The sequence below is a fragment of the Neoarius graeffei genome, chromosome 18, assembly GCF_027579695.1.
Source record: "Neoarius graeffei isolate fNeoGra1 chromosome 18, fNeoGra1.pri, whole genome shotgun sequence".
Lineage (NCBI taxonomy): Eukaryota > Metazoa > Chordata > Actinopteri > Siluriformes > Ariidae > Neoarius > Neoarius graeffei.
In genome coordinates this window covers 45,760,532-45,787,632 of record NC_083586.1, presented here as the reverse complement: position 1 = coordinate 45,787,632, position 27,101 = coordinate 45,760,532, and the positions used below count along the sequence as shown (strand labels likewise).

General features: G+C 43.4%; 1 protein-coding gene and 1 long non-coding RNA gene across 2 annotated transcripts; both read right to left on the bottom strand.

The window, feature by feature from the left end:
• Positions 1-3,953: 3,953 nt before the first annotated feature.
• LOC132866752 (uncharacterized) lies at positions 3,954-9,221 on the bottom strand. Its single transcript, XR_009650621.1, has 3 exons — positions 9,124-9,221; positions 6,390-6,482; positions 3,954-4,314 (listed from the first exon to the last, which is right to left on the bottom strand). It is a non-coding gene; the product is annotated as an uncharacterized LOC132866752 (long non-coding RNA).
• A 3,069-nt stretch (positions 9,222-12,290) lies between these two features.
• On the bottom strand, positions 12,291-24,782 carry si:ch211-243a20.4 (uncharacterized). The gene is made up of 3 exons (XM_060898289.1): positions 24,485-24,782; positions 14,943-15,227; positions 12,291-12,454 (listed from the first exon to the last, which is right to left on the bottom strand). Exons 1-3 carry the CDS (start codon positions 24,546-24,548, stop codon positions 12,291-12,293), a joined length of 513 nt encoding a protein of 170 aa, XP_060754272.1. The 5' UTR covers positions 24,549-24,782.
• Positions 24,783-27,101: the final 2,319 nt, after the last annotated feature.

Sequence of the window (27,101 nt, the reverse complement as noted above, 5' to 3'; positions counted from 1 at the left end):
AAACCCACGCGGACACGGGGAGAACATGCGAACTCCGCACAGAAAGGCCCTCGCCGGCCATGGGGCTCGAACCCCAGGACCTTCTTGCTGTGAGGTGACAGCGCTAACCACTACACCACCGTGCCGCCCCCATTCTCATTTTATCATGAAATAAATTGTGCCCTTCTGAAATTAATTTGGCACATAGGCCCATCCTGTGTGTGTGATTAGGCACAAGAAGTTCTGAATGTAGGCTGAGCTAAGCTATGTAAAATTACAATCAGAACCTCTGGGAACTGGGGGCAACATAAAAAGAGCCAGGTAGTAGGCTAGCCTAGGCAAAATAGCCTAGTACATGGATGTTTTCTATTGTTTTTACTTACATTCCTTTTGTATTATTTTTAAGATAGTCATAGTTTCATCTGAGTACCCTGTTTGAGTTTATTCACAGAGACAGTAGGCCAAACATGAGGAAAAGAAAAGGGACAGACATCAGGCATTTTTTGGGTGCTAAAAGAGTAAGTAGTAAATATTAGCACTAAGATCTACAGACAATTACAGTACAAGTGTAGGTGCAGTTAGGTTTTATACACTGTTCATGTGAACAAAGAAAATGGGTTCCCAGCAGACAGGAGAGGCACAGCAGGACGAAAGAGAGCAAGACATTCAGCAGGACTGTTCTGCATGTGTGTAGTGTTGATACCCAGTTTGTTCTGACAAAGAAGGTTATCAGGTTGTACTGCTGTTTTTCTTCTGTGGTAGTACTGTATGGTTTGTCATGCTTCTTAATGACATTAAAATTATTGTTCAGAGTTATTGTGTTGAGTTACTGACACCGACTTCCATAGACGAGACGGGACAGGACCGGGGGGGGGGGGGGGGGGGGGGGGGGTGATTGATATGATAGTGGACCATGATGGTACCCCCAATTATGGTGGGGTAATCGCACTCTGGTTTCATGTACCTCCTTGTTGTATGTTGCTCTAGATAAGAGCGTCTGCTAAATGGCTGTAATGTACAGTGGTGCTTGAAAGTTTGTGAACCCTTAGAATTTTCTATATTTCTGCATAAATATGACCTAAAACATCATCAGATTTTCACACAAGTCCTAAAAGTAGATAAAGAGAACCCAGTTAAACAAATGAGACAAAAATATTATACTTGGTCATTTATTTATTGAGGAAAATGATCCAATATTACATATCTGTGTGAGCGGCAAAAGTATGTGAACCTCTAGGATTAGCAGTTCATTTGAAGGTGAAATTCAAGTCAGGTGTTTTCAATCAATGGGATGACAATCAGGTGTGAGTGGGCACCCTGTTTTATTTAAAGAACAGGGATCTATCAAAGTCTGATCTTCACAACACATGTTGTGGAAGTGTATCAATGGCACGAACAAAGGAGATTTCTGAGGACCTCAGAAAAAAGCGTTGTTGATGCTCATCAGGCTGGAAAAGGTTACAAAACCATCTCTAAAGTGTTTGGACTCCACCAATCCACAGTCAGGCAGATTGTGTACAAATGGAGGAAATTCAAGACCATTGTTATCCTCCCAGGAGTGGTCGACCAACAAAGATCACTCCAAGAGCAAGGCGTGTAATAGTTCGGCAAGGTCACAAAGGACCCGCAGGGTAACTTCTAAGCAACTGAAGGCCTCTCTCACATTGGCTAATGTTAATGTTCATGAGTCCACCATCAGGAGAACACTGAACAACAATGGTTTGCATGGCAGGGTTGCAAGGAGAAAGCCACTGCTCTTCAAAAGAACATTGCTGCTCATCTGCAGTTTGCTAAAGATCACGTGGACAAGCCAGAAGGCTATTGGAAAAATGTGCTTGTGGACGAATGAGACCAAAATAGAACTTTTTGGTTTAAATGAGATGTGTTATGTTTGGAGAAAGGAAGACACTGCATTCCAGAATAAGAACTTTATCCCAATCTGTGAAACATGGTGGTGGTAGTATCATGGTTTGGGCCTGTTTTGCTGCATCTGGGCCAGGACGGCTTGCCATCACAGATGGAACAATGAATTCTGAATTATACCAGCGAATTCTAAAGGAAAATGTCAACAACATCTGTCCAGTGAACTGAATCTCAAGAGAAGGTGGGTCATGCAGCAAGACAATGACCCTAAGCACACAAGATTGTTCTACCAAAGAATGGTTAAAGAAGAATAAAGTTAATGTTTTGGAATGGCCAAGTCAAAGTCCTGACCTTAATCCAATCGAAATGTTGTGGAAGGACCTGAAGCGAGCAGTTCATGTGAGGAAACCCACCAACATCCCAGAGTTGAAGCTGTTCTGTACAGAGGAATGGACTAAAATTCCTCCAAGCCTGTGTGCAGGGACTGATCAACAGTTACCGGAAACGTTTAGTTGCAGTTATTGCTGCACAAGGGGGTCACACCAGATACTGAAAGCAAAGGTTTCACATACTTTTGCCACTCACAGATATGTAATATTGGATCATTTTCCTTAATAAATAAATGACCAAGTATAATATTTCTGTCTCATTTGTTTAACTGGGTTCTCTTTATCTACTTTTAGGACTTGTGTGAAAATCTGATGATGTTTTAGGTCATATTTATGCCGAAATATAGAAAATTCTAAAGGGTTCACAAACTTTCAAGCACCACTGTAAATCATACAGAGGTGGACAGAAATTGAAGTACATTTACTTGAGTACTATACTTAAGTACACTTTTTGAGTATCTGTACTGTACTTGAGTATTTTTTTTTTTTGGAAACTTATGACTTTAACTTCCCTACATTTGAAAGACAAATATCGTACTTTTCACTCCACTACATTTCTGTCAAGGTCCTCGTTACTATGAAGTGGCTTTGAAAGTGGATGCTTTTTTTCTTTTCCTTGCTAAAACATGATTGTCTTTTCACAGGTGACACTGAGACAGCCCATCAGTAATCACTAGGGTCACGTCCATAGACTGGATAAAATCAAGATCAGTGATTTCTCAGCAGCATTATTTAAACATGATCGGTTGATGGCCGCATGGAAGGAGGCGGTTCTTCTGGGGAATGCACGCACCCATGACCATACAGAAACACCATGTTTCAGTTTTGTGTATGGATTAAAGAGTTGTTTCGTTTTAAATGTTTGCTTTGTTTGCCTAAAACAAACCACATCACAGCCTACAAAAACTCACTGTCCAACCTGCGGAAGTATATTGAGGTATATAAATGTTTTATTCCAAGAGAAAGCTTGCAATGAAGTTTTCTGTGCTTTTAGAAACTAGCGATAACATTGCAATAGCTATGCAGTCTGGTGAGTCAAATGATTTTTATATGGATTTGCCCACCAAGTTGCCGTAGCTTTGTCCACAGCTAACGTTAACACATAGCTAGTTAACTTGGACACTGTTAGTTAGCATGTAAAAATGGAGTTCTGCTAACATGAATAATGTTAACTTGTCAGAAGTCCTTTCAGAAATATGTTTTAGCATAATCTTGCCAAATAAACAGAATGTAGAAATCTTTATTTTCTAGTAGCGTTAGCGACCCAATATGATTTCGAGTTTGAAAAGCGTTTGCTAGCATGTCAGGTGGACCTTCACTGACTAGCTAGCTTAACGTTAAACCACCATGATGGCACAGCATGTGTTCATTTTGTAAACCCAGTAGGTTGCTTCAGAGGCATTTGGTACTGTAAGCGTTGTGGCAATAATACAATGCATTGACAGAAAACATAGTTTTAATACTTAAGTATTTTTAAAAGCAAATACTTCAGTACTTTCACTTGTATCAAAGTAACATTTGACCAGTGGTATCTGTACTTTGACTTAAGTAATGAAGTTGAGTACTTTGTCCACCTCTGAAATCCTAACACTGCATGTATAATTCACTGTACTAAACTGGGAGTTACATATAAGCTTCAGTTTCTTGTTAGCAACACTGCCTTTGTAGCTGCAGTGCAAAACTAATCAAGCAAAGTACAGGATACAAACCTGTGTAAAATAATCATGTTTGGTTAAACTTTTATTTTCACAAAATATATTATCCATACCACAATGACAAAGATATACAAAATCTTTACTTTTCATTCATTCATTCATAATGGTGGCAGACAATTGTACACTTCAGGAGAACGTTTATGGTGTTTATAGAGTTTACACATTTTTTTTAAAATTCACATCCCTTCAAATATAGACAAATTTGTTTATTTATGCAAAAAAAGGCAGACAATTGCACACATGAGCTAACAGTTTATCATGCTGAAAGAATTTATACATCTTTTAAAGATATATTTTCTGTACAGAGATAATCATAGGTTTTCATAAACCGATTCAAATATCCCCTCCTCTACTGGTGAAGGCTTGGCCTGCAAAGGAAACAATGCAATAAGTCAGAACAACTAGAACAACATTTCATATATTATTTAGCACAATATTGGTTGATACTATATTGGGACAGTTTTTAAATTTTCATATTGTCTTCGTTTCTTGCCATTAATAAAACAAAATATCCAACAAATTCTTAGTATGTTGACTAGCTACATATTAAGGAAGAATATTTATATCATGTTCCAAAGAACAATGACTTACTCTTTGATAAAACTGACTGAAAACCATTTTGTTTTTTTTTCCGTGGTTCAAATTTTCATACGTGTAGCCTTTTACCGTGATCATAATTTCACTACAAGGACTTGAAAAAAACTTCAAATTTACCATCAACATAGTGTAATATTGTAAAAACAGTAGATTGAGTAAAAAATGATTGCACCTTAAGATGCTGGTGCGAGTCCCATTCTGTTATTTGTTTCTGACAGCAATAACTATCAGTTTTTAGAAATCCTTTAATATTTAGCAAATTTCATCTCATCATCTCTAGCCGTAGCGCTGTCGCCTCACAGCAAGAAGGTCCTGGGTTCGAGCCCCGGGGCCGGCGAGGGCCTTTCTGTGCGGAGTTTGCATGTTCTCCCCGTGTCCGCGTGGGTTTCCTCCGGGTGCTCCGGTTTCCCCCACAGTCCAAAGACATGCAGGTTAGGTTAACTGGTGACTCTAAATTGACCGTAGGTGTGAATGTGAGTGTGAATGGTTGGCCGTGTCTATGTGTCAGCCCTGTGATGACCTGGCGACTTGTCCAGGGTGTACCCCGCCTTTCGCCCGTAGTCAGCTGGGATAGGCTCCAGCTTGCCTGCGACCCTGTAGAAGGATAAAGCGGCTAGAGATAATGAGATGAGATGAGATCTCTAGCCGCTTTATCCTGTTCAACAGGGTCACAGGCAAGCTGGAGCCTATCCCAGCTGACTACGGGCGAAAGGCGGGGTACACCCTGGACAAGTCGCCAGGTCATCACAGGGCTGACACATAGACAACCATTCACAGTCACATTCACACCTACGGTCAATTTAGAGTCATCAGTTAACCTAACCTGCATGTCCTTTGGACTGTGGGGAAACCGGAGCACCCGGAGGACGGAGGAAACCCACGTGGACAACATGCAAACTCCACACAGAAAGCCCCTCGCCGGCCACGGGGCTCGAACCCGGACCCTTCTTGCTGTGAGGCAACAGCGCTAACCACTACACCACCGTGCCACCCAATCTCATTATCCCTAGCCGCTTTATTCTGTTCTACAGGGTCGCAGGCAAGCTGGAGCCTATCCCAGCTGACTACAGGCGAAAGGCGGGGTACACCCTGGACAAGTCGCCAGGTCATCACAGGGCTGACACATAGACACAGACAACCATTCACACTCACATTCACACCTACGGTCAATTAGAGTCACCAGTTAACCTAACCTGCATGTCTTTGGACTGTGGGGGAAACCGGAGCACCCGGAGGGAAACCCACGCGGACAACATGCAAACTCCGCACAGAAAGGCCCTCGTCGGCCACGGGGCTCGAACCCGACCTTCTTGCTGTGAGGCGACAGCGCTAACCACTATACCACCGTGCCGCCTCTTTAGGCAAATTTATAACCAATAATTCCTTTTAAAAACAGTATGAACAGATTAAATAAAAACTACTTTTATAACATGTGACTAATATATTAAGTAACATTTTATAATTTATTACTTGCAGTAGCAGCATAACAGGATTAAAAAAAACCCCAAATATCATGATCAGTCTCTAAAATTAAAAATATACTCAGTAAAAATCTGTACATACTAAGTAGTATATTCCCCAGTGTACAGTACATCTTATTTTTATGAAGATGTTCCATAAAAAAACATTTAATGCATATGAATCCATCCGTGCACCATTTAACCATAGCGATGAGATGTTTCATTATGCATCCATTACAGTACATCCCTTCAAATTTCCTCTCTCCACTGACCTGCATTTTAAGATGCAATTAACCTGAACCATGCTGTTGAACATGATTACATTATAACTAACTACACTTCCATAAAGGTACACAAACTCATCCTGGCTTGAGCTTTGATCATACCTTTTTCTTTGGTGTTTGGTTCTCTGTACTTGCTCTCCTGGCTTCATCGACATTCAGCACATCATAAACTGAAACAGTCCTGTGCTCGAGTGCCTGGGAGAATGAAGGAGAATGATACACCTTTTATTTTACATATATAATGGAAGATTTGTTTTATGTTATTGTCAATAATTTTTTTAAGCTGCTTTCAATTGAAAATCATTCAGGGTTAGGTCATTTGTCTGTGGGATGTTTTATGTAGAACCAGTGTGGGAAATAAAGGCCGGACTGATGGACATTTACTGGTAATTTTCGCTTTTATCCCCCTGTATTTCAAAAGCATCGGACCGGATGGCCGATAGAAAATACTTAAAATGTGTCCATCTGTATTTCAAAAGCATCAAACCGGATGGCCCATGAAAAATGGTAAAGATATGGGTCTAATCTACTTCTAATTTTCTTCCAGATGTTACACTGGGCAAATACATTATGTTGCAAAACGGCCTGTGAAACGGGGTCCCCTGTGGGTGCACATCACATTCACACACACATCACATTATCTCTAGCCGCTTTATCCTTCTACAGGGTCGCAGGCAAGCTGGAGCCCATCCCAGCTGACTACGGGCGAAAGGCGGGGTACACCCTGGACAAGTCGCCAGGTCATCACAGGGCTGACACATAGACACAGACAACCATTCACACTCACATTCACACCTACGGTCAATTTAGAGTCACCAGTTAACCTAACCTGCATGTCTTTGGACTGTGGGGGAAACCGGAGCACCCGGAGGAAACCCACGCGGACACGGGGAGAACATGCAAACTCCGCACAGAAAGGCCCTCGCCGGCCCCGGGGCTCGAACCCAGGACCTTCTTGCTGTGAGGCGACAGCGCTAACCACTACACCACCGTGCCCCCCCCCGTGGGTGCGAATTTAAAAATTCATAACTCAGCCACTGATGGTCCTAGCCCCGCCAAAATTTTCAGGCACATCCCTCTCCCTGAGCCCTTTTGAAACAGCCCAGGCACAGCCTGGTATGACCCTGTCTTGGCCTGTTTATTTGCCCCCAAAACCCCCCATGCGAGTGCTGCTTGCCGAAAACTTTAATATGAGCCCTGGCTCCAGCCAGCCTTTAAAAATTCATAATTCGGCCACTGAATGGCCCAGCGCCGCCAAACTTTACAGGCACATCCCTCTCCCTGAGATCTTTCAACGAACCTAGACACGGCCCAATCTAAGGTCAGGAGCTAGCCCTGGCTCCAGCTGCTCTTGGGGATTTAAAAATTCATAACTTGGCCACTGATTGGCCAGCCCGCCAGAATTTACAGGCACGTCCATCTCCCCAAGTGGCACACTAAATAAGACAATAATAATACACCCAGTATTCACTGTTATTTTTATTGCACGATGCAGTTGAACTAGTGTTTTTGGGGTTGACAGTATCTGACTGAGATTAAGAATTCAGTTTACATGAAACTTTGCAGTACAGTATTATGTTATGTGCCAAACTTGCCAATCAATGGTTATGTTATTAATATTATGTGCTTTTTTCATTGATAATAAGAATGACAATCCATAGTCATATGCTTTGCAGGATGTAGATTTATATTTTAGAGTTTTTATTTTCTTCTCTGTTCTAAGTTCTCGTCCAGCAGATTTAATCTGAATGCCAAATGATATGACCATGTCTAGTTTTTGAGTTGTTTTAAAAGTAATTTTGTTACAAAGTTACTTGTAATCTTGTACTCAAAATTTTAACTCTTATGTAAGAATAGTTGTATTTTTAATGACTAAATTTCTTATAAACTTATTATACACATAGTATAAAAATTGTCATTGTTGACAATGTTTCACGCGTGTTATTATAGTACCCTATATATGAGTATCAGTAAGTTGTAACCAACTGGAACACCCTTGTCCCCATACTTTTTTCTAGACATGGAACTGACCTTGCTACTGTTTTCTTGGGTGGAACTTTAAGCATGTTTTTCTTGAAACTTCTGGCATTTTCTTGTAAATTATATTCAATTTGTAGTGTAATTAGCAACTAATGTCTAGTGGTAATTTGGCCTTTGAAGATCACAAAAATGTGCCTGGAAATAGCTGAGAAGTCATCTCCCAGGCATCTAAAGCCCTTCAGCTTCTGGGGCCCTAAGGTGGGCCCTGGACCCCCTTGGCCCCGCCATTCGGACAGGCTGAAATTTGGACATTAAACAGACATACATTTTAGACTCGTCTGTCCTGTGACAGTCTGCTTAAAATTCCTTATTTCCCACACTGTAGAACCAGCAGAGTGCTTCCTGATCAGAAAGATTTCCAAATACAAACATTTTCAGAACCATTAATTATCCAGTAAACCCATAAAAGATCACTTTTTCCACCTAAAATTGTAGAGCCAACATTTCAAAACTGAGACATTAAGCAATTTTGTATATATTTTTTGGTCTGTTGGGACATTTTGGAGAGAAAATGGGCTGCTCAGCAAAATAAAAATTCAGATGCTGGCTCAGCGGATCTGAAAATGTGAATTCCTCTTTCATGAAGGACAAAAATGCAACTGAGAATAAATCTGCTGCTGTTTGTGATTTCCTGTATTTAGCTGATGTGCTCTGAATCATGGCATTATTATGACATGCTGATCATGTTGTCTATTAAGTCTGATTTCTTGTAAATAAAGTGTGTATTGGGATTAAGCAATTGAGATAAAAAGTCAAAGATGAAAATGAAAATCAGATAGCAGGAAAACAGGCTCACCGTGTACACTGAATCAGACGTGGCTCCTCCTTCTTCTTCTGTCACAACCGTATTCCTCTTTCTTTTTCCAGCTTTCACTTTATCTCCATTTCTTCAGATGGTGAATGTTTCTACAACAAATATTGCATTCAAACACTTTAGAAGTATAACACTGATTCAAGAAAACTGTAGTAGAGTTTATACAGTATCCAGTTCTTTCCATGATTATTGGCACCCCTTGTATTGATTAATAAAAAGGGTTAGAAAAAAATCCACCTTTTGGTGAAGTCGCTTCATCTCACACTGAAAAAATGAGAAAAATCCAACCTTTATTGAAATACATTTATTCAGAGAAAAACAAATCCCTCACTTCTGCCATTTTGTTTGTGTTCTTTTATCTTTCCCATGTTGATGTTGAAGGAATTTGGCCTCTGTGTCATCTCATATTTGCACTCCAGTTAATCAGGAAGTCATGGATTACAGCTTGAAAGTTCCTACACACTCCAATCAACTCAAAAATACTGTACAACTTAAATGAGAAACATGCTTCAGTTACGTTGTGTTCACTATAATTTCCACCAATAATAGTGGCACATGTGTTTTTGTTGAAAATAATTATTTCTTGATGAGGGATTTGTTTTTCGCTGAATAAATTTCAATTAAAGGTTGGTTTTTCTCATTTTTTCAGTGAGATGAAGCTACTTCACCAAATGGTGGATTTGTTTTCTAACTCTTTTTACTAATCTTTTTTTATTTTGGGGGGGGGGCAATAATTGTGGAGGGCACTGTGTATAGTAGCTTATGTTATATGGCTAGGTAGCAACTGGGCCATCACTACTCCCTTTTGAGTGACTAAAACACTGTTATTTTACTGGAATTGAAAACAATGGCTTGATGAATTATGCAGTGTGAATTTTTCAACACAATATGGTGCTCTGATTGAAAAAGGAGAAAACGTTTTCTAAAAAATATTTACATAAAATTAGAGAATTAGGACAAAAAAATTGTTATCTTTATACATGTTTCTAGCTTGTTGATGTTAAAACACTATTAGGTGTTTCTTACTCACTGAGGGTGTGTTTACTTTAGTACAGTACATTACTGATGAATGGCCTGAATCTGCATATTGAAATGTGATTGGTTCTTTTATTTTATGATGCAACACTTGTATGTTATGTGTACTATCTATCTATCTATCTATCTATCTATCTATCTATCTATCTATCTATCTATCTATCTATCTATCTACAGTATATATAAATTTACTTGTACGGTGAATGATCCACAAAATGAATATTAATTATAAACAGATGATAAAACATTCTTTAACAAAGAAAAACTTATCAGCAATATAGTAAAGTTTCTGTAAGGAGATATTTGGGGTCACATTTCTGGAAGGAGTCCCCAGCGTCAAAGTTTGTAATAGTCAGAGTTTCCTTTAAGTAGGCATATCAGATGAAAATTTAAATTCAATCCAAATTGCTTGGAACTGCTCTCATTGAATTTAGAATTGAATGCAGACCAACATACTTTTTTACAGAATTAAAATATGTTTATCCATTCTTGAGATATTACAACTCAAAGGTTGAAAAAATAGCATAAATTTTAGAATGTAGGAGGATCACATGGTCCAAAATGGGCCTCATTAACCAATGAAATCAAATGTTTTTTCTTAATAACTTTTCTATTTTTCAAGACATTTACATGGAAATTGGCAGGCACATAGATGGTTGTATACTGCATACAAAAATTTGAAAAATTAGTAAAAACAAATTATGCAAATTCATAACTAATTAGGATTAATTATGCTAATTAGGTAAAATGTTAAATTGGTACATTCAAAAAAAGTAATATATAGATTTAGGCACTGCCTAAAAGCGGAGCTCCCATCTGTTTCTGGGTTGTAGAATTTTCTTATATCATAGCCAGTCTCTTTTGTTTTATTTCTTTACTGGCTAGCACTGGCCACTAGGCGGTGTGTATGACTAGTAATTACTAACACTGACCACTAGGCGGTGTGTATGACAGATAATTACTAACACTGGCCACTAGGCGGTGTGTATGACTGGAAATTACTAACACTAACCACTAGGCGGTGTGTATGACTGGTAATTACTAACACTGACCACTAGGCGGTGTGTATGACTGGTAATTACTAACACTGACCACTAGGCGGTGTGTATGACTGGTAATTACTAACACTGGCCACTAGGCGGTGTGTATGACTGGTAATTACTAACACTGGCCACTAGGCGGTGTGTATGACTGGTAATTACTAACACTGGCCACTAGGCGGTGTGTCTCATCTCATCTCATCTCATCTCATCTCATCTCATCTCATCTTATTATCTCTAGCCGCTTTATCCTTCTACAGGGTCGCAGGCAAGCTGGAGCCTATCCCAGCTGACTACGGGTGAAAGGCGGGGTACACCCTGGACAAGTCGCCAGGTCATCACAGGGCTGACACATAGACACAGACAACCATTCACACTCACATTCACTCCTACGGTCAATTTAGAGTCACCAGTTAACCTAACCTGCATGTCTTTGGACTGTGGGGGAAACCGGAGCACCCGGAGGAAACCCACGCGGACACGGGGAGAACATGCAAACTCCGCACAGAAAGGCCCTCGCTGGCCATGGGGCTCGAACCCGGACCTTCTTGCTGTGAGGCGACAGCACTAACCACTACACCACCGTGCCGCCCGGCACAGATCTTAACACAATAAATTTCTTTGGAAAGCAGAGATTATAAGCTTTTTAATGATAGTATTCAGGATAGAAAAGATTCAAGAGTTAAACAATGACAGATTTGGAAACTTAGATAAGCATCTGCGTGCACAATTTTCACAGCATAGCCAGCGAGCGTCTGATATGCCTACTTTAAGTTGTTTTTTTTTTGCCACAGAAAAGCTGGAGGACAGAGGAAGTTATGTTTTGTGGTTTCTCTGTAACAAGCTACATTGTTTTGTCTCATTAACTCAAGAGGAAATGTACAGTTGTTGTAACAGGAATTGACTTGATGCTCCACAACATTAAACATAACTATAAATGGATAAAGTGTATGCCATGACATTCATTAGTAAACAAACTATTACTGTATTTGTTGGCAAATTGTTCTGGTGGAATAAAGGGAATAAAACATACTGTCCAACAGTATGACAAATAATCATGTCAGAGTGGTAACATCACACCATCCCATTGTTGATTATTTTCTTATACTGCATGCTCACCTTGTACATCTTGAAGATATAAACTGATCCAGTGATGTTGAGAAGCAGCAGAACAGTGAGGACAACCAGCAAAAGGATGGAAACCATATCCATATGGGGCATACCTACATAATACTCATCTGGGAAAGAGAGTAAGAAAGACAGAAAGATAAAGAAGGCAGGTGATTATTAGGATGTTGTGAGACTGGCTCTTGAAAATGGTTCAACTTCAGATGCTCTTATCTTATCCAGAGCGACATACAATATACCCAGAGCAGCCTGGGGAGCAGTTGGTGGTTAGGTGCCTTGCTCAAGGGCACTTCAGCCATTCTGCTCGTTCATGGGAATCGAACCGACAACCTTTTGATCCCAAAGCTGCTTCTCTAACCAGTATCTTACAAAAGTATTTATCCCCCTTGGTGTTTGTCCTGTTTTGTTGCATTACAAGATGGAATTAAAATGGATTTTTGGGGGGTTAGCACCATTTGATTTACACAACATGCCTACCACTTTAAAGGTGTGAATTGTTGTTTTATTGTGACACAAACAATAATTAAGATGAAAAAACAGAAATCTGGAGTGTGCATAGGTATTCAACCCCTTTCATATGAAACCCCTAAATAAGAGTTGGTCCAACCAATTCACTTCATAAGTTACATAATTACTTGATTAAGATCCACCTGTGTGCAAAGTGTCACATGATCTGTCACACGATGTCTGTATAAAGCAACCTGTTCTGGAAGGACTCTGACTCTGTAACACTACTAAGCAAGCAACATGAAAACCAAGGAGCCTCCAAACAGGTTAGAGACAAAGTTGTGAAGAAGTATAGCTCAGGGTTGGGTTATAAAAAAAAATATTCCAAACTTTGAATATCCCAGGGAGCACCATTAAATCCATTATAGCAAAATGGAAAGAACATGGCACCACTACAAACCTGACAAGAGAAGGCCGCCCACCAAACTCACAGACCGGGCAAGGAGGGCATTAATCAGAGATGCAACAAGACACCAAGGAGAACACCGAAGGAGCTACAAAGATCCACAGCGTAGATGGGAGTATCTGTCCATAGGACCACTTTAAGCTGTACACTCCACAGAGCAGGGCTTTATGGAAGAGTGGCCAGAAAAAAAGCCATTGCTGAAAAAAAAAAAAACCTAAGAAAACACGTTTGGAGTTTGCCCAACAGCATGTGGCAGACTCCCCAAACACGTAGAAGAAGATTCTCTGCTCAAATGAGGCTAAAATTGATCTTTTTGGCCATCATGGGAAATGCCATGTATGGCGCAAACCCTGATAACACCATTCCTACAGTAAAGCATGGTGGTGGTAGCATCATGCTGTGGGGATATTTTTCATCTGCAGGGACAAGAAAGCTGGTCAGTACTGAAAGAAAGATGGATGGCACTAAATACAGGACAATTCTGGAGGAAAACTTATGAGTCAGCCAGAGGTTTGAGACTGGGATGAAGGTTCACGTTCCAGCAGGACAATGACCCTAAACATACTGCTAAAGCTACACTGGAGTGGTTTAAAGTGAACCATTTAAATGTCTTGGAATGGCCTAATCAAAGCCCAGACCTCAATCCAATTGAGAATCTGTGGCATAACTTGAAGATTGCTGTACACCAATGCAACCCATCTAACTTGAAGGAGTTGGAGCAGTTTTGCCTTGAGGAATGGGCAAAAATCCTAGTGGCTAGATGTACTAAGCTAATAGAGACATACTCCAAGAGACTTGCAACTGTAATTGCAGCAAAAGGTGCTACTTGCAGTGTTTGGCAGCAAAAGGTGGCTCTGCAAAGTATTGACTTTGGGGGGGGGGGGGGGGAGAGATACCTATGCACACTCCAGATTTCTGTTTTTTTTTTCATCTTAATTATTGTTTCTGTCATAATAAAACAACAATTTTCACCTTTAAAGTGGTAGGCATGTTGTGTAAATCAAATGGTGCTAACCCTCCACAAATATATAATTTTTGTCTCCTAAGCATAATTTTATTTGGCCTGTCTTTCACCTATCCACCATGTCTTGCATCTCATTTAATGCAAAATGTCTTCAAGAAAATCTTATGGAAAACTTAATTTGAAAAAAGAAAAAGCTGCAACTGAATCTTAAACACAGATACAAATACAAAAGTAATAATGAATAAAGCAGTTAAACTCAGCCTCCATGTTTGATTTGATACATTCTCAGAAGTACATTATTGTACCTTTAGGGGTGCAGTGGCTTGTTACTGGGGCAGTATCCTCTAAGGTACTTATTTGTGCCCCTTATACACTGCTTGGGAACATATATGTAACTTTTTGGCCCTAAAAAGTTACACATAGTTACTTTGAGTTCCATTAATGACCCCTAGGGGGTACATTAGCCTCGACTGTACCTTGGAAACAGAAATGGACTCCTGCTGTACCCTTATTTCTGACAGTGTAGCTTATATTTTCACCATCTACTCACACCCTTGCTCACAGAATGCAAGCGTCAATAACTTCTGACCTCTTAATAGCAATTCTGTGTGAAATATTACACAATGCTTTATGACTGAAACCAAAAATAGCAGCGTTATTAATATGGAAATGAGGTCAAATATGGTCTGAGTTGCACAATCCAATCCTCCTGCTTCCTCACCTCGTACAAGGACAACCCAATACAGCCTCTCATCCTTGTACTGGAAGTAGTATTCTCCAGAGCATGAGCTGGTATGCATGCTGATATTTGGTGACAAGCTTATAGTTGTTGCACTAGTAGAAGGCTTTTGATCAATCGGATGTCTCCATACCGGTACTTTGTAACTGTTTTGGTAACAAGTGATATTGCTGTTGCTGCTGTTAGCTGGGATGGTGACTTCAAGCTGGTTGGTGACTGTTTTTCCTGCCAGTGCCACAGTGATTCGGTTCTTGAGCGAAAGTTTGGCTGAAAGAGAGACAACACAAAGAGATCCACTGATGGAGCATTTGGAAGTAGCGCTAGGTTTCACTGAACACTAGTTTTTATGTTTTTCCATAAAATGATTGAGAGCAAAAGGACCATCCTAGAGTTCATCCTTGATTCATGCAGAGAGGTATTAATGGTATCATCTCAACAAATGGTCATCATTAATTGAGCTGATTAGCTGAACCAAGTTCATTAAGGAAGTCAGTTATTTTATTTTATTTTGCACAGCTTCACACTTTAGTTCATTTCTGCTATGACAACCACATCTTAAAATAGATGTACAGCGGCGGCTACAATTACCAATGGTCCATAATTATTGACACCTTTTCAGATTTACCAATAAAAAACAATTTTACAAAATTGAGTTTCAGTTACAACAGTTATTATTGGTTAATTAATCAACCGGAAGACCCGCCTCACCCTTTGATCTTGTCATCTGATGACACAGCTTGTTACCTGAGATGGAATTTTTTGAGCACAATCAGCAATCTGAGGAAAACCCGGACGTTATCATCACAGGTAAGCATGGTGGAAAGATCATGGACATGTTTTTACTTATAAAATTCAGTTATTTCATGATCTCCTTGTCGAAACCTACTTTGTTTCTTACTCTTTCATTTGACAGTTGCCATTTTGTATTTAAATGCATGTTTGAGAAGTCACGTGAGGTGTCGATAATAGTGATCACTTTCACCGGTGTCCACCATTATCGACACCCTGTGGAATTAAGTGACATTTACAACTGTTATGGATCTATCTTTGTGTAACATTGTTGAAGTAGATGAAGTACTTTAAAAAATAAAAGTGTTGTGATTTATATATTTTTTTCTTATTCATCACAGAATGGAATGTTTATAGAGTATTTGGAGTCCTATTGCAATAAATAGAATTAGACGAGAATTAAATTCCTAGCATATAAAAAATTACATGCTTGAAATATTCAGATTTTTCGATTCCATTCAGATTATATATATATTGCAGTTTGTTGTAAATCTCTACCACATATTACAATATCAGTAGACATTTTATATTTTTAGATGTAAAAATATAAAGTTTTGGTTCGAGGAATGACATGTGACCTTTGACTTGGATTTCCATGTGGTTATAATGTCAATTGCCTGTTGACCTTTATTGGTAAAGTACAAAACTAGAAATTAATACAAACAACAACAAATGATTAACAAAATGTGATCTACGAAAATACTGAGTGGGTAGAAAATGGAGCAAAAATATTTTCTGACACAGGTTAAACATTATCAGTTCATTTGTTTAGAAACATTAGAATTACTTCCTCATTTATGTACGCACCGACATCCATATATTTATACAAAAGATATTTTGTACTAAATATAAGTCTATGTAAAACACATTTTAAATAAAAACTATGTTTTGTTAACTTCATACCACATACTGATTATTTAAAAAAAATAATCTGGATGTCGATACTTGTGGAACGGTGTCACGTGATCTGATACACTAAGTAATCGGGAATCAACTCATTTTTTTTCCCAGTGGAAGTCTGAGTAATTATTCATGTACAATTTACGTATTGAAAGTCTTTTCTACTTTTGCAATGGCCAAAAGATCATTAAAGTGTCGATAATTGTAGCCGCCGCTCTCTATATATTTTATCATAACACCAAACACTACTTCTCTTCTAATAAGAACACTTCAGTTACTCAGAGTACAATGACCAATGAAACACTAACTGGTATCATTACAATATATGTGTCAGTCCACCAGATTTTCATACCAGATGCTCAGATTATGGATTTTGAGTTATACCTGCTGCATTAAACTACCAAGCCTCTGTATGCAGGAAATACAAACCAAAGTGAAACTGGACCAAGGGAAGTTACTGTAATGCCTGGTGGACAGCAGTGAACCAGCACTTTCACTTGACATCATTACTACATAGTTACCATCAAATATCAAACTTGATATGTCAAACAGTTGTCTGGTTACATCTTTCACATCCATGCGAGCTTGGTGCACATAGCTGCAGATTGCAAACCATGTGCACACCATTAGGAATAATTACCATGCACCTGTTCCTGATTAGAGCGCAATCACAGCATGTACATATAAGGACTCTGAGGAACACACAGACTTTGCAAAAGCTTTGTATTCTGTATTTCTTTTCTGGTTTTGACCCGGTTTGTGTTTTTGGACTTTGAGTATTGTACTACCTCTGATATCCTGTCTGTGCCTCACTTGACCACTGCCTATTTTTCGACTCTGCCTTTGTCTCCGTTTTGGATCTGTTTGCTATTGTGCTTTCAATAAAACTCTTACCACCCTTACATGACAGAAACTGTCAACTGTCCAACAACCTAGTGGACTAATAAAACTGTTTTAACTACCGTAGTTTTATATGAAACTGTTGTGAATATTTTCTGTAAAATGTGTTTGTAAATAATCCCATGTTATTTTTTAAAAAGCAAATGTGGCAGTGGGGGCGTGGTCAAGCGTCTGTCTGTGACCGGAGGGTGGAGTCAGGGAAGGTAAGTGGCAGAATCACTACACCTGATGTTGGTTAATCCGTGTTTGTGTGTCTTCCCCAGTGACCGCGCCCTATATGAGGAGAGAGAGAGCAGAGGAAGGAAGCTCTCTCCCCAACCAGACGACTGGTGTGTGTGTGTGCGTGCATGACTAGAGAGTTGACAACATCTGAAAAGACTAAAATAAAGAGTTTGTGGAACTTAATTCTGGCCTGCCGTCTTTCTGTGCTCCACCCACACAAACTGCTACTGAAACCCGGGATCGAGCACAGGAAAAAGAACAGCCCCATGGAGTCCTCCCCCTTCGCGGACCTGGTCCACACCCTCGCCATGGCCCAGCAGAGCCAGCACCAGGCGCTAGTCACCCTCTGAAAGGAGCAGGAGCACCGGTTCGAGGCCCTGGTGCTGGCGCAGCAAGAAAACCGACAGGTGTTCCGGTACCTCCTCGCATCGGCGGGGTCCACCACCTCCACTGCCGCGGGCCCTTCTCCCCTCACCCTCACTAAGATGGGCCCGCATGATGACCCCGAGGCCTTCCTCACGCTCTTCGAACAGGCAGCAGAGGCCTCAGGCTGGCCGGTGGAACAGCGCGCGGTGCGCCTCCTCCCCCTGCTAACGGACGAGGCGCAGCTGGCCACGCTACAGCTCCCTGCCGACCGCCGGCTGGTCTACGTGGACCTTCGCTGGGCTGTCCTCCAGCGGGTGGGGTGCACCCCTGAACAACAGCATCAGCGCTTCCGCGCTCTGAATCTGGAGGAAGTCAGCCGGCCATTTGTGTTTGGCCAGCAGCTCCGGGACGCCTGCTGGTGGTGGTTGAGGGACGACAACCGCGACACCGAGGGGATCATCGATCAGGTGGTACTGGAGCAGTTCATCACCCACCTACCAGAGGGAACCGCGGAGTGGGTCCAGTGCCACCGCCCTGGACAGCAGACATCCTCTCCTTCCCTCTTCTCTCTCTCTCTCTCTCCCCCCTCCTCTTGTGTCTCGTCCTCGCCCCGTTCCCCCACTGTGGAGGTGGGGGCCAGCCCCACCCCAGCCGGCCCATTGCACCCGCGGTGCCCTCCCGTTTTTCCCTTCTGTGTCTGTGTCTCCCCCCCCCAGGTGAGTTAGCCCCAGAGCGCCGGTGCAGAGAGAAAGCCCGGGCCGGTTTGCTGGCGCTGCGGGGAGCCGGGCCACCTCCAACAGCAGTGCTCGGCTATGGAAGTGAGTGCGGTGGTTCGGATCCCCGACGCGCCAGGAGCCGCCCTCGATCAGGCTGGGGCATATCGCATAACCGGTGAGTATCCAAGGGGATACATATCAGGCTTTGGTGGACTCTGGCTGTAATCAGACCTCAATTCACCAAAGCCTGGTGCAAGACGAGGCATTGGGAGGAGCACAGGGGGTGAAGGTGTTGTGTGTGCACGGGGATGTTCACAGCTACCCTTTAGTGTCGGTCCACGTTCTTTTTCGAGGGGAAAAATTTAGAGTAAAGACGGCAGTTAATCTTCACCTCACCCACTCGATAATCTTGGGGACTGATTGTCTGGGAATTGGGGAGTTAATGAGCCATCTAGTGAAGAGTGGGTCCTGCCATAGTTTAGCAGGGGGAGGTCCCGGTGTTGCTTTGGCAGGAGCAGTTGTCACAGAGCCCTCTACGTCATCTCCGTGTCAGAGTGAGGAGCAGCAGGCTCCTCCTCCCTCTCTCGGGGAATCCCTGGTGGATTTTCCGTTAGAGCAATCGCGATACGAGTCTCTACGGCATGCATTTGACCAAGTGAGAGTAATTGATGGTCAAACGCTCCAGCCAAACGCCACCCCGTTCTTCCCCTATTTGTCTATTATGAAGGATAGGTTATACCGAGTGCCGCAGGACACTCAGACTAAAGAGCAAGTCACGCAGCTTTTGATTCCAAAGAGCCGCTGGGAATTGGTATTCCAGGCGGCTCACTTTAATCCCATGGCTGGACACTTTGGGCAGGATAAGACACTAGCCCGACTAATGGCCCGGGTCTATAGGCCAGGAATTCGCGGCGATGTCCGTAGGTGGTGTACGGCGTGGCGTGAATGCCAGTTAATAAATCCAGCGGCCATTCCAAAAGTGCCTTTGCACCCTCTCCCATTAATCAAGACCCCGTTTGAAAGAATTGGGATGGATCTCGTTGGGTCATTAGATCGGTCAACACGAGGGTACCGCTTTATTTTAGTTCTGGTGGACTATGCAACGCGATACCCGGAAGCAGTGCCTCTTCGCAATATCTCAGCACGCAGTATTGCGGAAGCGCTCTTCCGTGTCATCTCCCGAGTTGGAATCCCGAAAGAGATTCTGACTGACCAAGGCACCTCGTTTATGTCACGTACACTGAATGAACTGTATGGGTTATTAGGTATTAAACCGATCCGCAGCAGCGTTTATCACCCACAAACGGACAGTTTAGTTGAACGGTTCAATCGCACCCTCAAGAATATAATTAAAAAATTAGTTAGTGAGGACGCACATAATTGGGATAAATGGCTCGAACTCTTGTTATTTGCAGTGCGAGAGGTCCCCCAAGTCTCCCTGGGGTTCTCCCCGTTCGAATTATTATATGGGCATAAGCCGCGCGGCATTCTAGATGTGCTGCGAGAAAATTGGGAGGAGGGACCTTCACCCAGTAAAAATCAAATTCAATACATTATGGACCTGCGCGCAAAACTCCACACACTCACACACCTAACCCAGGAGAATTTGCGGCAGGCCCAAGAATGGCAAACCCACCTGTATGACAGGGGTACACGCCTTAGGGAGTTCGCACCGGGAAATAAAGTTCTTGTACTGTTGCCCACATTAAGCTCCAAATTAATCGCCAAGTGGCAAGGACCCTTTGAGGTCACACGGCGAGTCGGGGATGTCGACTACAAGGTGAGGCGAACAGACAGGGGTGGGGCGCTACAGGTTTACCACCTCAATCTGCTCAAACTCTGGAACGAGGAGGTCCCCGTGGCGTTGGTGTCGGTGGTTCCAGAGAAGGCGGAGCTGGGGCTGGAGGTTCAAAAGGGAACATTGGCATCACGTACCTCTCCGGTCCCCTGTGGAGACCACCTCTCGCCGACCCAACTCACGGAGGTCGCCCAGTTGCAGACCGAGTTTTCGGACATGTTCTCGCCCCTGCCCGGCCGCACCGACCTCATAGAGCACCACATTGAGACACCCCCAGGGGTGGTAGTGCGCAGCCGCCCTTACAGGTTACCTGAACACAAGAAAAAAGTGGTTCGGGAAGAACTCAAGGCCATGCTTGAAATGGGCATCGTTGAGGAGTCCCACAGTGACTGGAGCAGCCCGGTGGTCTTAGTACCCAAGACCGACAGGTCGGTCCGGTTTTGTGTAGACTATAGAAAAGTCAACGTGGTGTCTAAATTTGACGCGTACCCAATGCCTCGTATTGATAAGTTACTCGATCGACTAGGCACGGCTCACTTTTACTCGACACTGGATTTGACAAAGGGTTATTGGCAGATCCCCTTGACTCCATTATCCCGAGAAAAAACGGCCTTTTCCACACCATTCGGCTTACACCAGTTTGTCACACTTCCTTTTGGGCTGTTTGGGGTGGTGCCCGCTATGTTCCAGCGACTGATGGATAGGGTCCTCCGCCCCCACACCACCTATGCAGCCGTGTACCTAGACAAAATCATTATTTATAGTAATGACTGGCTGCGGGGGCGGCACGGTGGTGTAGTGGTTAGCGCTGTCGCCTCACAGCAAGAAGGTCCTGGGTTCGAGCCCCGGGGCCGGCGAGGGCCTTTCTGTGTGGAGTTTGCATGTTCTCCCCGTGTCCGTGTGGGTTTCCTCCGGGTGCTCCGGTTTCCCCCACAGTCCAAAGACATGCAGGTTAGGTTAACTGGTGACTCTAAATTGACCGTAGGTGTGAATGTGAGTGTGAATGGTTGTCTGTGTCTATGTGTCAGCCCTGTGATGACCTGGCGACTTGTCCAGGGTGTACCCCGCCTTTCGCCCGTAGTCAGCTGGGATAGGCTCCAGCTTGCCTGCAACCCTGTAGAAGGATAAAGCGGCTAGAGATAATGAGATGAGATGAGACTGGCTGCGGCACCTACAACACCTGAGGGCCCTCCTTAGGTCGCTGAGGTGGGCGGGTCTCACAGCCAACCCGAAGAAGTGTGCGATTGGGCAGGTGGAAGTACGGTATCTGGGCTTCCACTTGGGCAATGGGCAGGTGCGTCCCCAAATTAACAAGACAGCAGCAATTGTGGCCTGCCCGAGGCCCAAGACCAAAAAGGGGGTGAGACAGTTCCTGGGGCTGGCTGGCTACTATCGTGGGTTTATACAGGTACCTAATTATTCGGACGTCACCAGCCCGTTGACTGATCTGACTAAAAAGGGGGCACCAGATCTGGTCCAGTGGACGGAGCAATGCCAGCGGGCTTTCTCTGAGGTGAAGACTGCCCTGTGCAGGAGGCCAATGTTACACTCCCCTGACTTTTCTCTCCCCTTTACGTTGCAGACGGACGCTTCGGACAGAGGGATGGGGGCCATTCTGTCCCAGGAGGTGGAGGGGGAGGACCGCCCCATCCTGTACATAAGTAGGAAGCTGTCAGTGCGTGAGGGGCGCTACAGCACCATCGAAAAGGAGTGCCTGGCGATCAAGTGGATGGTCTTTGCCCTCCGCTACTACCTCCTGGGGTGCTCTTTCACCCTCTGTTCGGACCACGCACCCCTCCAGTGGCTCCACCGCATGAAGGATGCCAATGCATGGATCACCCATTGGTATCTGGCACTCCAGCCCTTTAACTTCAAGCTGGTCCACAGGCCAGGGGCGCAGATGGTTGTGGTGGACTTCCTCTCCTGTCAAGGGTGGGGGAGTCAGCTGCAGGCCGGATGGCTGCCCGGCCTGAGTCGGGCGGTGGGGGTATGTGGCAGTGGGGGTGTGGTCAAGTGTCGGTCTGTGACCGGAGGGTGGAGTCAGGGAAGGTAAGTGGCAGAATCACTGCACCTGATGTTGGTTAATCTGTGTTTGTCTGTGAAGATTCTCAATCATCCAGGTCATAGTAAACTGTGGGTGGTAGAAATGGGCAACTGGACTTGCTTGAAGATTCTTGAAAATGTTTCACCTCTCATCCAAAAGGCTTCCTCAGTTCTGTCTGACTAATAGGGAGTATCATATATTTATCCTCTCCTGGATAAGAATCAGAATTCTGATGACCAGCTCATCTAAGGTGTCATTGAGGCATCATGTTGGTGTGGGTCACTGGAGGCTGGGTGTGAACGGCGAGTCATTAGGGTGATCAAAGGATTGTCCGTTAGGGTGATCAATGGCAATCTGACTCTCTCTGTCCTCCTGTGAGTCACTGAAAACAGCTGGGTCCTGGCGTACACCCAGCCATCTGGGAAGAGTGTCCAATACCGCCTTGTAGATGGTTGACAAATGATGTCTTACGGCCTCTGCATGCTCTTGCGACAAGGCTTTCGCAGATAGCTTTTCGCAGACAGTTGTAATTTATTGTTGAGCGGGGAGTAATAGGCGTGCGCGATGTTATTCACCGGCACAACACAAGGGGGCGCGAAGTTGCTAGGAGTAGTTGGTGGGTGTGGTTAGTGGAGTGTTTATCCTCTGGTTACTTATAATGACTAGAACTTTTTTTAATTTTTATAATGACTAGAACTGGAGTCGTATAGATGTATGTACTTCCTCAATCAACCGCTCTTCGTGCTGCTCCATCTTCGCTCGTGTTTTTAAAAATGCCGGTCGTGAAAACAAAACAAACCGGGAAAGTAGGGAAGTGGAAGTGCATGTACAGCAGATGTAGAGTGGACCAATCAGAGCCCTCTTGTCTGCGACGCTGTCTGTGAGGCTTCTGCGGTGGTCACAATTTTTGGGAGGTGCGCGCAGAGTGTCTGCGAAGGTGGGGGGGCTACGCAGACGCTATCTGCGATGCCGTCTGCGAGGACTGGGTTGTCAGCATAAATTGGCCTTTAGACCCCCACCTCTGTTCAGTGATGGCTGTTCCAGGTTGACAAAAATGGCTTCTTTAACTCCTCGCTCAGGAGGATCGTTGGTATGAGCGAGGAGTTAAAGAAGTCATTTTTGTCAACCTGGAACAGCCATCACTGAACAGAGGCTTTGCATGTGCGAGTAACTCCGCTATGAAAACATTTGCAACTTGCAAAATTGGGCTGTGGAAATACGTGGTTTTCTGTTGGTCGAAAATTAGTTAACTATGCCCGCAAGCATTCTGATGATTACTTCCACAAAATGCATTCTGTGTGAAAACAAAACAAAACAAACCCACATATGGCACTGTTGTGCTTATTGTGTGACGAGTTTTGAAAAAGTGAACTTAGTAAGGATTTTTTTTTTTTAGTGATTGTTAAAGACAGTAAAATACTAAATTATGACTTGGGATTGGTGATATCAAGTTTTCTATGATACTTTCTGTAAATTCTAATAAGATTGATCATTTAATATAGAAAAAAGAAGAAAATAATTATTTTACAGTATACAAAAATATACAGTATATATTTAACCTCCTTGGCAATATGAGTAACAATGATGTCAGTCAGTATTCTAACAGTACTAACACTACCTATAATATTTGAAGAAAGTGACTCATTTTTTCATTATATTATTATTATTATTATTATTATTATTATTATTATTATCACATTTCCCACCACTGATACAATCTCAAAACATCAACACCTGTCACTGAGAGGACAACAACAAAAGCAATATATAATATTCAGTAATAGCCTACCTTCACTCTTTTTACAGCAATACAACAGAACAATCCAGAAGACTCCAAACTGTGTGATAAACATCTTGTGCAAGTCCCAGTTACTGTATATAATCGTGTTCAAGAAGTATCTTAAATGCCTAATCACAGACTACTTGTAGAACAGTCTGGTTGTAGTCAGTCTCTAATCTGTAATTTCAGAAGGATGTGACTATAACATTGACAGGAAGTTGTGTCATAACACTTAAAATCCTGAGGCTTCAGTTAGGCTTACTCAGTCCAGAATTTCCCACATGTGCTCACACTGAGCCTCTTAGACTGACACCAAAGTCCCTTGAACAAAATATACAGGAAATGTACAGGACATTAATTTAAAACAGCACATGACTGGACTTTTCTCTTTCAGCCTCTGTGTCATGAGACTTTATTCTGTTAACCTCTCATAGACTCCTTCTGAAATAAGTTCCTCTCCCCCCCCCCCCCCCCCCCCCCCCCCCCCCCCCCTTGTCATCATAGCCATGCTTCCTTTATTCACTCTTATATTGGTTCAGGGCTACATGACTGATTTGAGCCCATCAGTGCTGGAAACTATGGAGTTTAATGTAAATATGCAAATGCTCAGTAACAAAATAAGCTTCCTGTTTATGTCTTAGAACCCCCAACACATCGTATATTTTTCAAATAGGGGTCAGGCATAAGAGGTAAAACAATGTAAAAAATATGCAGTTCTGCATTCAACCACTAGGTGGGACCAGTACATTAACTCAGAATTATGTTTAAAGGTACAAGAGCCCTTAATCAAAAAAAAAAGAAGAAAAAAGCAGCACAGTCAGATTTAGCCTATCTTGTCACACTATATGCACTATTTACTTCTATCTAATTTGATTATTTTTCTATAACAGCATGTTCCAAAGAGTTTTATCCATCCATCCATCCATTACATGTAGCCGCTTATCCTGTTCTACAGGGTCGCAGGCAAACTGGAGCCTATCCCAGCTGACTATGGGTGAGAGGCGGGGTACACCCTGGACAAGTCGCCAGGTCATTGCAGGGCTGACACATAGAGACAAACAACCATTCACATTCACACCTATGGTCAATTTAGAGCCACTAATTAACCTAACCTGCATGTCTTTGGACTGTAGGGGAAAGACATGCAGGCTAGGTTAATTAGTGGACCTCGCCAATCGTATTGACGCTCGAGTCCTACAACGGGGGAAAAAGAAGAGCCGCTTCAACTTCTCTCCACCTCCTGCCTCATCCGTCGAAATCATGCAGGTAGATCGGTTACGGGTGTCAGCCGAGGAATGACTGCGCCGGTGGAACACGGGGGCCTGCTTCTACTGTGGTCAGCAAGGACGCATCTGCCGAGCCTGCCTGCTAAAAAGGACGAGCCCACCAGTTAATCAAGGGGCCCTGGTGGGCAATGCTTGGAACCAGTCTCTTGCTGACCGACCGTTGCTCGCTGTTATCATGCACAACAACCAGCATCACCATCTTCAGGCACTCTCGACTCGGGGGCAGACAGGAACCTGATCTGCTCCACCACCGCCAAGGATCTCGGAATCCCGTTACTCGCCCTCGAGGTCCCTCTCACTGTCCTGACACTCAATGGCACTGGCTTGACCACCATCACTCACCTCACCACCCCACTCACCCTAAGGATTTCAGGCAATCACTCCGAAACGATACAACTTCACATCATGAATAACCCTCACATTCCCGTTATTCTTGGACTACCCTGGTTAATGTAGCATAACCCGCACTTAAACTGGACTGGTCACACCATCTTAGGCTGGAGTCCTTCCTGCCTGGCCTCCTGCCTGAACTCCGCTTTGCCTCCCGCCAAACCACCACAGCCCTCAGCCAGTGGGTTTCCCGACCTCTGTCATGTGCCTCCGGAATATCTGGACCTCAAGCCAGTTTTTAGTAAAACCCAAGCAGTGCCCCTCCTTCCTCACAGGCCTTACAATTGCGGGATCGACCTCCTGCCCTGGATGGCGCCACCCAAGGGACGTCTCTACTCTCTCTCACCCACCGAATGACAGGCCATGGAGAAATACATCACGGAGTCACTGGCAGCTGGGATCATCCGCCCTTCCTCCTCTCCAGCAGGGGCGGGGTACTTCTTCGTCGAAAACAAGGACAAGTCACTCTGTCCCTGCATTGACTATCGAGGTCTCAACGCCATCATGGTCAAGAACCGTTACCCACTACCGCTCATGACCACAGCCTTTGAACTACTCCAGGGAGCTAAGGTGTTTACTAAACTGGACTTGCGCAATGCCTATCACCTAGTTAGGATCAGGGAAGGGGACAAGTGGAAGACTGCCTTCAACACCACCACAGGCCACTATGAGTACCTTGTAGTCCCTTTCGGCCTGACTAATGCACTCGCGGTATTCCAGGCATTAATTAACGATGTCTTGAGAGACTTTCTTAACACCTTTGTCTTCGTTTACCTGGACAACATCTTGATTTTCTCTCACTCCCTGGAGGAACATTGGGGTCACGTCCAGCAGGTTCTTCAACGCCTGCTAGAGAACAAGCTGTTCGTTAAGGTGGAGAAGAGCGAGTTCCACCAAGGCTCTGTCTCATTCCTAGGGTTCATCATCTCTTCAGCAAAGATCCAGATGGA